This window comes from Nematostella vectensis, chromosome 2, assembly GCF_932526225.1.
Source record: "Nematostella vectensis chromosome 2, jaNemVect1.1, whole genome shotgun sequence".
NCBI lineage: Eukaryota > Metazoa > Cnidaria > Anthozoa > Actiniaria > Edwardsiidae > Nematostella > Nematostella vectensis.
In genome coordinates, this window is record NC_064035.1 from 10,725,403 (window position 1) to 10,738,844 (window position 13,442).

General features: G+C 39.3%; 2 protein-coding genes across 2 annotated transcripts; both read right to left on the reverse strand.

Moving 5' to 3' along the window:
* Nucleotides 1–363: 363 nt before the first annotated feature.
* On the reverse strand, nucleotides 364–5,434 carry LOC5521161 (nuclear envelope integral membrane protein 1). Its single transcript, XM_001640909.3, has 9 exons — nucleotides 5,297–5,434; nucleotides 4,715–4,895; nucleotides 4,298–4,476; nucleotides 3,941–4,013; nucleotides 3,542–3,635; nucleotides 3,213–3,345; nucleotides 2,496–2,718; nucleotides 1,900–2,079; nucleotides 364–707 (listed from the first exon to the last, which is right to left on the reverse strand). Exons 1-9 carry the CDS (start codon nucleotides 5,397–5,399, stop codon nucleotides 587–589), a joined length of 1,287 nt encoding a protein of 428 aa, XP_001640959.1. The 5' UTR covers nucleotides 5,400–5,434; the 3' UTR covers nucleotides 364–586.
* A 1,012-nt stretch (nucleotides 5,435–6,446) lies between these two features.
* LOC5521274 (testican-3) lies at nucleotides 6,447–10,048 on the reverse strand. Its single transcript, XM_032366489.2, has 6 exons — nucleotides 9,786–10,048; nucleotides 9,262–9,289; nucleotides 8,800–9,021; nucleotides 8,006–8,172; nucleotides 6,868–7,045; nucleotides 6,447–6,552 (listed from the first exon to the last, which is right to left on the reverse strand). The coding sequence occupies exons 1-6, from the start codon at nucleotides 9,840–9,842 to the stop codon at nucleotides 6,527–6,529; spliced, it is 678 nt and encodes a 225-aa protein (XP_032222380.1). The 5' UTR covers nucleotides 9,843–10,048; the 3' UTR covers nucleotides 6,447–6,526.
* Nucleotides 10,049–13,442: the final 3,394 nt, after the last annotated feature.

Below are 13,442 nucleotides of genomic sequence, written 5' to 3' on the forward strand. Positions count from 1 at the left end.
TCGTTCTAAAAAAATATGAAACCTTTCAAGACGTTCTAGGAAGAAAAAAGGTCAGTCGACATGCTGTAGTTTCAAGTCGCCAAACCATTCCTAATTTGATGCTGGTGCTCTCTGTTAAATTCTAGGAACTCTAGACACAAAGAGTTAAAAATATACCTAGCCTTTTCAAGACTTAACTAGCTTGTTAAGTTATTAGACGTAAGAAGGTGCTATGATTTGAAGGTGCTTTTTCGATTGATGTCTGTTCTTCTTGTGGCTGTGCAAATGTAGATTACCATTTCACTAACTACACCACAGGTAACCCAAAGAAAGGAAACCTAACACAGGAATACCGTCCAGGGAGGTTGTACCGGTATAAATAAATACACGTGACAATGTTTAATAAAACCATATCTTATAAACTCTAACTAAGAATAAAAGTTCGAGATCACAAGGTGTTTAAACCCCCTTTTTCTAGTAACACAATTTAGTTGCTTTTTTAGCAAGAGTACGGAAAATAAATTAAAAATAAATAAACTTAAAATTTGCGAACGAATATGTAAAATTTGATTCTGGGGTAAGGTGCTCTACACGATTCACATATCTGCTAAGAGGGGGCCTCGTCGTCTGTGAATGGGTCTTCCACAGGGTAAGTGTAGGCGCCGTCTTCGTACGCACGGTACTCGTCATCTGATATATGATCTCCATCTGTGACGAACTTTGCTAATCTACATAGAATAGAAGAAAAACAGTCGTTAGAGAGCAGTTATTGTGTTCTTCCGGTCGATCACGTAACAATCTCCGATGATTTTTTTTACGGAAAACATTTAAAAAATGTAAAAGCAGTTTGTCTATCAGAAGTTGAGGATGTGACTGCTAATTTAGAGCGAATGGCCTGTTAAATAGCGCAGATTCTTATAGATTCTTTTGTCTCTTGTCGGTTGAGGTTTCTGTCGGACCTCCGGAAGTAAACTGGTGACAATGCGGCTTCACTAGCACCCAGGGAAAGTTGTGATTAAGACACCGTAGAACTCATGCAGTAGCCTAGGGTGTTAACAAAGAGTTTGGTCACACGAAAAATTTGGTGAGCGCAAAGAAAGCCTTTTTTGCTTTTCAACTGACACATTACAGAGGCCCTTGCTACACTGGCATAAATGGGACTTGAACCTACGACTTTGAAGGTAGAGTTTTGTCCGTTTTTTACGGAATTTCTCTGCAATACATTTAAGTCCCTTGTAGACGTGTTTTAAAGTATTTAAACTTTTATCAAAGCTCGCAAATATTTGTACTATTTGTATTTTCCCACCACTTACTCTATGACCTTTAAGGAGCCATTGTCAACCACACCTTTGTTATCGTTGTCACTCACTATTTTAACAGAAGCAATCTCGAGAATTATCAAAATACTGCCATCGGAAAACTTTTTCTACTTTGTTAACCAAATTCAAACAAAAATATCACGACAGCCTCCCAAAATCAGCCGAAAAAAAAAAACGGAGGCTTAATCCCACTAGATATAATGTATTGATAGGCTGACAAAAAGGCGACTAAAAGAAAGAGGCACGAAGCAAAGGTATAAAATGGAGTATGCGGACAAAAAAATGGTCAGTTTAGACTTGACACTATGATCCTCAACATGCCAAGGTATAAGTTATGTCTCTCCGCATCGGTTATTTTTGGAAATATATTGGGAAGTTCATAAACTACTGGTCTGTTCATATGTTAAATAACTTTAAATTGGTTACCGATAAATAAAATAAAACAGTAGCACATCAAATATGGATGATTAAATATTATCATCAGAAGACATGAATGAAATCGGACGAGCTTGAGACTAGAAGTTAATTTTATAACAAGTAAAAAAAAAGCTATAAAGAATTACTAACGAGCCTCCTTAATAAACCACTACAGCATCCTCACCTTCTTGGGTCATGCACTCTGCTCAACACTTTCCATGCTTGACAGTCGGGACTATTACAGTACTCCCTGAGCTCCTGTAAGGCCCGCCTAGTCTCCATCTCACCCTGAAGCTCAAACTCATGCTCTGATAATAATCTCAGATCTGGGGGGAACAACATATAGCGAACTCGCCAAGGCACACTGTAACAAATCAAACCATGAATACATGTGGTAGTACCAATCCTCAAATTATTACCCCCCATAAACACCTTTGGATTTATTGAGAAACCCATCTCCACTGGAGTGGCACCCCTTATCAAAATAAGCCTTCAGAATTAAAGATAAAAAAGAGTTGCACAAGGGGGAGGGCCTGGTGAGTGGTAAGTCCACCTGTTCATCAGATTAACATTTCTTTTATTCAAGGACTCCCACAGTTTGCCCTTATTAGAACGACCAAACACTGCACTAAGCCAGAAAAAAGTCTGAGACCTTTATATCTCTTATGTTTTTACTTTACCCTGTGTACCAGAGGCTCCAAGCTACACTTCAAAGAGCTGCAAGGTGGCGTCAATGACCGAGCGAAGCGTAAAACTACCAAGGGTAGTTTTTCCACTTACCAATCTTTAGGGAGAATGTTAATAGCTTTTTGCATTAGGTTGACATTGCGGAGAAAGAAAGTTAGCAGAGCAATGATCAGGACAGCAAGGGAGAGCGACTCCGGCTGGATGCCCTTGTACATCAGATAGACTGCTATAAACTGGATGGTCCAGCGAATGAGATCCAGCCCTCTCTGGTTACTCACAGGGCCATTATAGTAACACAGACCAAAGCTGACCAGGCCTGAGAGGAAAGCATTATTTTGTTGTTTTGTGCCTATGCAATGAGCATAGCCAAGTCTTCCCCGACCACTTGCTCCGATTTTTATCTCTCACCCATGGACCCCTTCCACCTTTCCTTTAGTGCTGCTAAGTTGGCTATAATAAGGCTGTTAGAGCCTGGGCATCCATTCCCACAAAACACATGTCTTGTATTAACTGAAAGGTCTCAAATTTCACACAAAACTTATTGGTGCTTTGTGGCATTAATTGTCTTTTTCCCTTTAGTGCTGCTAAGCTGGCTACAATAAGCGAGGCTGGAGCCTGGGCATTCATTCCCCCAACACACACATGTCTTGAATTAAAGTTACTAAAAGGTCTCCAATTTCACACCTACAATAACTTACATGTACTCTATTGATGCTTTGTGGCATTAAGTGTGTCTTTAAAAGAATTGGGGCACCTAATAACTATTAACAAGATTATTAAATTGCAACTTACAGCATTACTGTAACTCACCTGCTATTGTAAAATAAGTTATAACAAAAACATTTCTGTCCAGGACAAGATCCACAAGATTGTTCCAGGTCCATTGCAGGACAAAGAGAGATATACTCCATCCCCCAGCTAACAGCATGTAGGCACCACTTTTCTACAAATGAATGTTGAGCAACTAAAATTAAGTATCAATAGTTAGTCCGTAGTACAATAAGCATTAATCTATAATATGTTAAAAAAACAAACAAAAAAAAAACCTTCAGTTGCTAAAATTTGAATAATTCATACTGTTTCCAGTAAGTCAACTTTAATTTTGTATTATCAAAAAAGCTAAAAAGTACTGTACTTACAGATGGAATAAGTCGATGCAAAAGGAATACAGCTAACAGCAGAGAGACAACCACTCCAAGGACAATGCCAGATCCATAATAAAAAGTTACGCTTCTAAAAAAAAGGGATTATTTAGTATAGTGGGGGAGGGGGCTGCAAATTTATTGAGAAGATGAAATACAGACATGCTGCATAATATATTATTTTTTTTAATGTGGAAACAATGCAGGGCAAATTCTGGAAGGCCCATTGTTAATGAAAGTATCCCAGCTGATAAAAAATGGTCTTAAAATGGCATCATAATTCACATTCTTTAACTCCAATAGGATCAATAAGATCTGATTCATTTTCCCCTTTATACTTTGTATACTGTATGAATCATGTTTGCGATGGTGAGATCAAATAATCATCCCTCATACCTACTAAGTGAATCTGCCTCCCAAAATAGAATAAGACCCACAATAAAGACCAGTGGATAATGCCAATGAATAGCTGAAATAAATAGAACATTTTATTGCACTTTAGTAAGTTAATAGACAAATAATACATAGCTTAGTCAATGAGAGTAAGTACTGTATTTCATAGCCCAGTAGCCAAGGTTAATTCAGCTAAAGAAACTGTCGTCTGTGGCCTGTTGAGTTCAAACCAAGACTGCAGCCAGAAGACCACTCCAGTGAAGTAGTGTGACAGATACAGAATTTAAATAGAGCATCTAGGGGGTTAGCTGAATTATCAATGTCTGACACATATAAATCATAAAGAGTAGTCTAACTTACGCTTGAGTTGCACCTTTAGATGTAATAACAGCTGCCGCTCAGGAAAATGCAGTGCAAAGCAGGAGTTTCCAAAAGGAGAGAGATTTATTTGTTGCGTGGTCAGTGCATCAAGATCAGCAAACCATGATAGCATCCGTCTAGCAAGTGCGGGATCCTTGGCTTCATATAATGCTTCACAGCTATTAATGAGACGAAAGTAAAAATTAGGTAAAAAACCTTATGACAACTAACATGTGACAAAAAAACCTTGCACCTCTTTTGGAAAGCTGCTAATCTAACGGGAGGGTTTTTTTTTTAGGATGTGAACTGAAACTTAGCATACTACTATTGCTTTTTATATGGACAATGTAAAAATGTGAAGAATGTAAAAATGCTTATTTCTATAGAACAGCTACCTGGACACAGTGTAGAACAAACCTGTCAGAGTAGTGAATCTGGGACCCTTCAATCTCCTCTTCACGGAGTGTTATACTAACACTGCTCCATATGTGATACAAAGACACTTGCTCAAAGCCTAAGAAGCATACTGGCGCAAATTTTTCCCGAACCGGAAAGTCTACTGGTTGAGCAGACCTGGTAAGTTGGGAAACTTCCAAAACTGAAAAAAAGGAATTATATCTTATATGGACAATATATCCCCACAAAATTTATAAAAAAGATTATTATGAATTTGATAATATATATTTCCCTTAGATGTCGGAGATGCCTCCATAATAATGCCCCTCCCGAAAGCATTCTTACTTAGGACCTGGTACATTCCAAAGACATTCTACTACGTTTGGAGGTCCATTCATCATTTTAAAGCAATCCAAGCGAGATCTAGTTAATGGACGTAAAAAGGCGGGGATTGAGCGTGAGATTGGAGAATAGAAGACTGCACATCAAGCACGAAGAGGGAGGGAACAGGTTGTTCGATTTTGTCGTGAACAAAACAACAGTTTAAGGTTAGGTTCGCAACTGCCAAATTGACTCATACCCATTAAGCCTTCATACTCTTACCATTGCATTTCTGGGCTGTGGCACTACAACTGTTCAGTAAAAGCAAAGAACTGAGGCACGAGAAACAAAGTAAAATCTCACACTTCTTCAAGATTTCCGCCATTTTTTAAGAATAAACGACCGCTGACCTGATATTATTTACCACAGGTATACCAAACCTTCTATGTTCTCTACATGCATTCGAAGCATTGCATGTATTGCCGCTCATATGGAACAGGTGGATCTGATAGGGCAAAAAAAAAAAAAAAAAAATGGCATGAAATTTTCCAATTCTCAATACCTCTGACCAAATTCATTATTCCAAATTTTAAAGAAATTTAGAAGATATGAAATTTAGATCATTAGCGAGCAAAGGCTTAATTTCTGATCAGAGCCCGACTTCTCCCTAAAAACGAGGAGAATTCATACTACATTTGAAAATTGCACTTAAATCCTCATATCTCGAAGACGAAGCCATTAAAAAAAAACTTTTTGATATGTTGGTTCCATAACATAAGGAACCTCTATGCAAAAAATCAAGCTTACCAAAGTTTAACCAGACCTTATTTTGGGAAAACTTGCCAATTTTTTGCTCTGTCGGTGGATCTATTTAAGGGTGGGATTTTCTTAGTGCCTCTGTTCTGATGAGTGAATACAATGTCTTGTAATCCTGGCCGGCTACCCATGAGGTCTTAATACCTTCCCCGATCTCAAAGAATCATGGCCGGGGCTAATTTAGGTGAACCGTCCAGAAACCTCCTGTCGTTTGATTATTTGGTCAATGCAAGGGCTGAAATACTGTGTGTGGTACTCGAAAAGAAGGTTAAACAAGTTAAAGCTGGGTAGGGGGGGTGGAGGGGGGGGGGGGGGGGGGGAGAGCTCATTTTCTGGCCCACAGACTAAATTCTATGTGGTGGAATTCAGGCGCGTGATTTGTAGCATGCCTGAGTGTTCGGTCGATACCTTACACCGGGTTGCAAATAGAATCAAAAAGCCCAAACTGTCGCGATCTCGTACCAGAACAATGAATACAATACACCAAAAACTGGAAATCAGGGCAGCTGCCCTGAAGAAGTCTTAATAAAGACGAAAATTTGGCAGAGTCGATTTCCAGTTTTTGGTGTATTGTACTACACCGGGTTGCTATATACATAAAATGACAGAATAACAGTTTTTCCTTGCAGGATCAAATTTTATTACGTTAAATGGCTCTTATCTGCTAATGTATTTTATTATTAAAGCTTTTTGACTTCAAACCACCATTCCTTCCTTTTGTCCTGCAAAAATAAAATAAAAATGATGAATAGAATTTAATGTAGAATTCACTGCTTTAAACGCGCACTCTTTATCTGCCCACTTGTGACAAGGATATACTGTCCCTAGATATTTTCACGAAATGTAGTGATTTACAGTAGTGACTGAACTGAAATGGTGAAGTTTGTCGTTTTTATAGTGTCGTATTATAGTGCACAAAGTACAGGGTGCTATTTGTGACATCCGAAAGCCACCCCTAATCACGCTATAATTGTCAATATTTATTTTTTATTTGTATAACGTGACAAAAGTCTCTAAATCAACAAATAGATGAATACCTTCTAGTCTGGTTGGGAAGCAGGCATTCCATTCGTGCCTCGTTATACCAGGATGACCATCAAAGTCGCACGCATCCATGAAGCCCACCATACACGGCTCTCTCAGATCAATCATCGACTTCACCTCGTGTTCATCGAGCTGATCGTTGCGGTTAGCGTCTTGGTTGTCAAACTCCCACTTAAAATAGGAACAAAATCAAAGTTTATTATTTAACACGTCACATTTGTGCGTGCGTCTGTCCTCTAATACTCCACAGAATTTGTGTAATTGCTTATGGTACGAGTTTTCTAGGGAACATGCTTCCACGCCCATGTAGGATATGATGTAAGATATGGTATCGTATCCATATTACTTTTGATTAGAGCTACAATACAATACAACAACCCAGTCTCCCGAGCTCACGGTACAAACGCTCGACAACACTACTGAAACACTCACATTACACATTACACATTACACATTACATAATAATTCTAATTATGGGTGAAAAAAAGGGAGGATTTACATACAGTTGCTGCATTGGCAGCCATGTGGAATGATGTCGGGTAGGTTCTTGCGGAAGTCAGAGACGGTATTAGCAGTTTTAGCAGAGTGGGGTAGTTGGTATAAAAAATGTGATATTAGGTAGTTAAAAGAGTTATGCATGTACAACGATTGATAGGATGGTTGTGTAAGATTATGAACAGAATAGCGCAAATTGTACTGAGAAGACCGGGTTACAAAGAAGTTGGAAATATACGTAGCCTGTTTCACCCTATATGATTTAAAAAATAATAGAAGAGCCTGAACTTGCCGCCTATGCTCAAGAGTACGCATATTGGATATAGATAAGCAATTTTCATAGGATGACGATCTATCAAGATTAAAAAGTGTCCTTAAATTATAATAGTTAGACTTCTCTAACCTGTCCTTCTGTGTCTCCTTTTCCCACCTCCCTCCATCTCTCTCCTACCATAATGATCTGCTTCCTTCCCCTCTCCTATCATAATGATCTGCTTCCTCCCCCTCTCCTACCATAATGATCTGCTTCCTTCCCCTCTCCTACCATAATGATCTGCTTCCTCCCTCTCCTACCATAATGATCTGCTTCCTCCCCCTCTCCTACCATAATGATCTGTCTTTCTCCCCCTCTCCTACCATAATGATCCGCTTGATCTCCTCATCCAATATGCCTTCCAAGGCTACTCGGCTATCCATCACTGCATGTTTGCTTTCTTTGTACGCTACCAAAAGCCACTCTAAATAACGAGAGTGGAAATCCAACAGCCTCTCTACAGGACACTGACGCCCAATGATATTGCTTCCTACAAGAAATGCCAGAAATGAGCTGCTTATGTATAAAATTGAGTAACAACAAAAAACTTTAGCCGTGAATTAAAGCTTTTTTCAAGCTCTGTTAGACCGATAAAACTTTAACGAACATTCCCTGACAAAATAGAAATATTTTACATTTTCGAACTTCTAAAAATGCTGAAAATTTTAAATTTTAATAGGATTATAGCGTCATTAGCTGCTTTCCTCAATTTTTTCTATATTTATCTCCTATCTGAGATGTCTTATCCCACCAATCTGAAAAGCCCTCCCCCTTCCTTTGTCTGCCGCCTGTAATAGAAATGCAAGCTGCGTGACCAAGACCCATTAGCTTGCGTGACCAAGCTGTAGCAGGTCACGTAAGATTGGGGAAAGGGGGGAAGCGCAATACAGAAACATTAAGAAAATATTGGGGGGGGGCATAGCCACGCCCTTATTGGTCATTTCCTTATAATTTTTGAAAATATATTTTTTTTTTGGGGGGGGGGGGGGGGGGCACATGCCCCAAGTGCCCCACCCGCAGCTACGGCCCTGCCAAGGCCCATTGGCTTCGAAACTATACCTACCGACACGGAAAGTATGGACTGGTAGTCCGGTAGTAGATAATTAGCCCCACTTACCTTTTTTCGTGCATTTGCCCTTGTGTTTCACCGCGGTAAAAAATCCAAAGTCGCACGCTTGTTTGTGCATCTCACATTCGCTCGCGTGATCCGTGTAAAACACGCTGCATACTGGCGCATGCTCACTGGAGCATACCGCTGAACACTCGCACGATGTGGAGTTACCGTCCTCGCCTATGATACATTCCCGTCCTCGTGGGCAAATTGACTGATGACAAAGGTCTGCGGATAAACAATTGTTCTTTGATAATTATTTCGCACGTCGCATTGGATCTGCTAAATGTTAGGGCAGACGAAGTGTGTCTGTTTTGCAGGCAGCATAAAACTCAACGTAAACAATCTAAATTGTAATAAGAAAGAGCAAAGAAAGTTCTGGTTGGTTGGGCACAAATCCAACAAAGGTTATCTCATGGGTTAAGGGCCTGTTATCTAAAAGTATTTTTATTTTTGCTTTATGCTCACCGTTAGAATATTCTTGATATTCAGCATTCTAGAATAAAGGTAGGATAAATCGGAGATTAGTTAAGCGAAAATCACTCGTATTACAACGGATCGCATACCGCCTCCGACAAGACAATTAGATAATCTCGGATATAAATCTTTATTGAATTTAACAAATTGAGAGTTGCCAAAGATATAGAAGTAACCTTTTACCAGAAGAAGATATAGAAGTAACCTTTTAGCCAGTTACAAATCGTAAAACCTAGAAGTCCAGGAGAGTGAACGATTCCAAATGCAGGGCGATAATAAGCGAAGGGCCTGAATGACCCCGCACAATGCTGAAGCTCCCATTTAAGCCATTGCGCTGAAGGTATTCTTGATATCAGGCAACTGGAAGACTGCCAGAAGCAATGGACTGTGCGTTTTTTCAAGGATTAAGATTTTCCATTTCATTAGAGCAAAGAGAAAAAATCAAACAGAGTGTATTTCAGGATACTACTCAGGATACCGATATGTTGCAAACGAGAAAACCATATTTCACTTACCACAACGAAAATAAAAGCAACCAAAAACAAGAGGCAACCCTTGATCTGTAGCTCCATTTAGCCAGACAATTTTACCAATCGAGAGCAAGACGTCTTTCTTCTACCGTGCCTTTTGCTTCAGCTTTGGGTTCAAAAGAACGGGAGCCTACTATCTTTTCGTATTGGCAAACTTGTAGCTTCTCTAAAGGAGCCTTTGTTGAGTATGATTTAGGAAGAACAGCAGAGATCGCTTACACGCGAGCTTGGAATGCCTAGTCACATAAACACATAATCAAAGCCGCATGATTGGGTCATCAATCAACAAATAGGCGTGAACACGGCACCGTGCTAGCCTAAGATGGGAGGGGACTTCCGCACAGACATCCCAGCCAAGCAAAAACACTCAGGTGGTATTAATGCCTTGTTCTTTAGAGATTAAGGTGTGATTTTTTTTTTCAAATAACCTATCACATACAGACATAAAACGTTTAGCCCGAGCGAGTTTCAGGCGATTTTACAAGGGAACAATAAAAGGACCGGACACTCGGGCTACAAAACTTATAATCTGTTTGCGCGAAAAATCAATTGTGTATGTTGGTTGTATTTCGACCAGATACAACATACAACAACGACGGACAGAGATTATGGCCTTGGGGAGGGGTATATAAGAGATTATGGCCTGGAAGAGGGGTATATAAGAGATTATGGCCTGGGAGAGGGGTATATAAGAGATTATGGCCTGGGAGAGGGGTATATAAGAGATTATGGCCTGGGAGAGGTTATATAGGATGTAAACAGAAACGATTTTAAATTTTGATGGAAGCTCCCGGTTTTTAATTAAGCAACAACTACAATCGCAGGGCCCGGGGCCCGCGCTAGATCACCTCGCGTTTAGGAGTTTAAACCCTTTAAAAAATAATTACGAGCTGAAATAGCGCTCAAATTGTGTGCTGAAGCGCTCAATGAATTTTATACCATTGGTGGCTTTCAGAACACGAGAATATCGCAATGTGAGGAAGAAAACGGTTCATGTCCGAATTCATTGGACAATCCAGCTTTCCCTCTAGAAGTTGCGGTAATCAAAACTTACTGACTTGCAAAATAAAACACAGCAACCCACCTTCCCTAATCCCATCCTCGTCCACAAAAATGCCCGTAACTTTTTTGCTCAGAAAAATAAAAATAAAATAAATATTAACATATGTTCGAGAAAAAGTGTTTTATTTTGCTTTGACTTTTGGGGTTGTCTGATAACGATTTTCGCGGGTTGCCTTTGCAATAGGAAACCTATTTACTCTCCTGCTCTTTTTGTGGCGGCGGACGGCCCACGTACCCTTGTACCTGGTAAGTTCCTTGTTCTTCTTTCTGTGCGTGCGCACTTTCTCCAGAGCCTGATTACTGATTACTCGCTTGAATAGCGGTATTTTTCAAGAATGCTACCGTCACCAATCCAGGACAGAGAAAAACTACTGGACACTATCTAATAGCTGTTTGATTGTCTTCTTGTGAGTAAAGTTGACGCGATGCAAAATTTCACATCTACATCTTCTTTCAGCCGTCTAAATCGCTCTCAAGAAATGACGATTCCACTTTGAAACGAACTTGCGACTGCCCCTTTAAAGCCGCATTGTCACCAGTTTACTTCCGGTCGGTTACGTAACAATCTTCGATGATTTCTAACGGAAAACGCGAGAAATATTTCAAAATATTGAAAGCAGTGTGTTTATTGAAACTTTGAGGATGTGATTGATAATTTAGGGCGGATGGGCTGTTTAATATCTCGGATTTTAATAGATTCTTTTGTCTTTTAACGGTTGAGGTTTCCGTCGACCTCCGGAAGTAAACTGGTGACAATGCGGTTTTTATGGCAGGGTGATTGGTATTTTAACAAACGAACCTTGCCGCATTGGAATCCAGCAAGATCAATTATCTGATTTTTGTGGTTGTCAGGCCTGGTACAGAAAACACCCGCAGAATATAAAAGAATCTAGAATTTTAAAAATCGGCTGATTAGGCTCTTATTAATCGGGGTACCTTTTGTAAAACCAGGCTGTTAGGTCCTTAATTTGTTCTTATTTGTATTACAACAAACTTTAAAAGTCACATGTCAGGATTGAATGCTTGCTGAAAATCATTTCTAAACACATGTAAGCGTTTGTGTTGTATTCTACAGTATGCAATGCATTTAACATAACTCAAATCGTGTTGTAAATTCTCTTCAGATGTCACATTTATTTCATTAGGTTCTTATAAAAAGCGTGCATAAAATGCCAAATTTGAGCCTGTAGGTCCTTAAAATCTCTAGGTTCTTATAAGCGGGTGTTTCCTGTATGGGTAATAACCATAGTAAAAGTAAAGCTGGCAGGCAAAACTCAGCAGGCAACTCGGTGAAGTTAGCAGGCAACCCAAATGTGATGATTTGTGTAATATCTCGGCAGGTATTTGGCCGATTGTCACGAATTTTTGACACGATTGTACAAAAAGTACAACAAACGTATACATGCATGTATATCAAATATTATTAATCACGTGACTGTGTGACGTTGAACGTTCCAGCAGGCAAGTCGTTACATCACCATTGTCGCAATATCTACGTCCCATTTCCACCGATAATCATCAAATTTTAACATAAGTGTACAAATGTAATAACGTAGACAACGCCGTATTAGTTATTCTCATGACATCATCAATCACGTGACCGTAAGAAAAAACATTTTCTCGAGTTCCTATTGAGAAAACATTACGAAACTTTCGAAGTATGACAAATAGCACATGGGATTTTACAATTATGAAATTTTAAAATATGACGTCATCAATCACGTGACCGTGGGGAAAATGTCGACATCTAGAGTTCTGAGTGAAATAACAGTACGAAAATTTCGAAATATCACAAATAGCACATGGGATTTTACAATTATAAACTTTTAAAATATGACGACATCAATCACGTGACCGCGGGAAAAAAGTCGATATCTAAAGTTCTGGGTGAAATAACAGTAAGAAACTTTCGAAATACGACAAATTATGCATGTCGTTATGAAAGCCTCACTTTTTTGGAATTTGTTCGTGATTTACTTCAATAAAAACATATAGCAGGCAACTTGACAGTACAGCAGGTAACTCGTCATGCACTGGGAATATCGTCGTTATTAAAGCTTCACTTTTTTGCATTTGTAACCCAACCATAGTAAAGCTGGCAGGCAACTCAGCAGGCAACTCGGTGAAGTTAGCAGGCAACTCAAATGTGATAATTAGGTAGGAATTACGGTGCAGGTTAAGATGTGTAAATCACCTGCAAGTGCCAAAAGTGAACATTTAACAACGACGAATACGATATTTCCAGTATATGATTTTATTCGAGTAAATCACTAATATAGTAAATAGTACTACGCATCAATGATCTCTTTACGTGTTTGATCAGTGGTGGCGGCGATACAACGTGAGATTGCACGGCGCTTAAGAACTCTTCCACTCAGAGAAGCATGACCAGGCTACCGCTACATGGAAAGTATTTTACTTTTTATCTAAGGAAAATGCTGCCTCAACTAACTTGGTTACTAAGTGCTAAGCGAAAGTGCGGTCGCTTTTAAGTTATCGCATGCTGTACCGGTACCTGTTTCTTAAGCCATGCCGCTGATATCTTAACTAAAGTTAATGAATGGATAATGACATTTAGTT

Bases quoted from the DNA above. Each gene is read 5' to 3' on its own strand.
- LOC5521161 (XM_001640909.3), bottom strand. From the start codon at position 5,399: ATGGCGGAAATCTTGAAGAAGTGTGAGATTTTACTTTGTTTCTCGTGC. The intron at 3,346-3,541 runs GTAAGTACAGTA...ATTCATTTGTAG, and splicing joins TGCATCGACTTATTCCATCT to AAAAGTGGTGCCTACATGCT. The intron at 2,080-2,495 runs GTAAGTGGAAAA...GATTTGTTACAG, and splicing joins AACATTCTCCCTAAAGATTG to TGTGCCTTGGCGAGTTCGCT.
- LOC5521274 (XM_032366489.2), bottom strand. From the start codon at position 9,842: ATGGAGCTACAGATCAAGGGTTGCCTCTTGTTTTTGGTTGCTTTTATT. The intron at 9,022-9,261 runs GTGAGCATAAAG...GTTTATCCGCAG, and splicing joins ATATCAAGAATATTCTAACG to ACCTTTGTCATCAGTCAATT. The intron at 7,046-8,005 runs GTAGGAGAGGGG...TCCTATTTTAAG, and splicing joins AGATCAAGCGGATCATTATG to TGGGAGTTTGACAACCAAGA.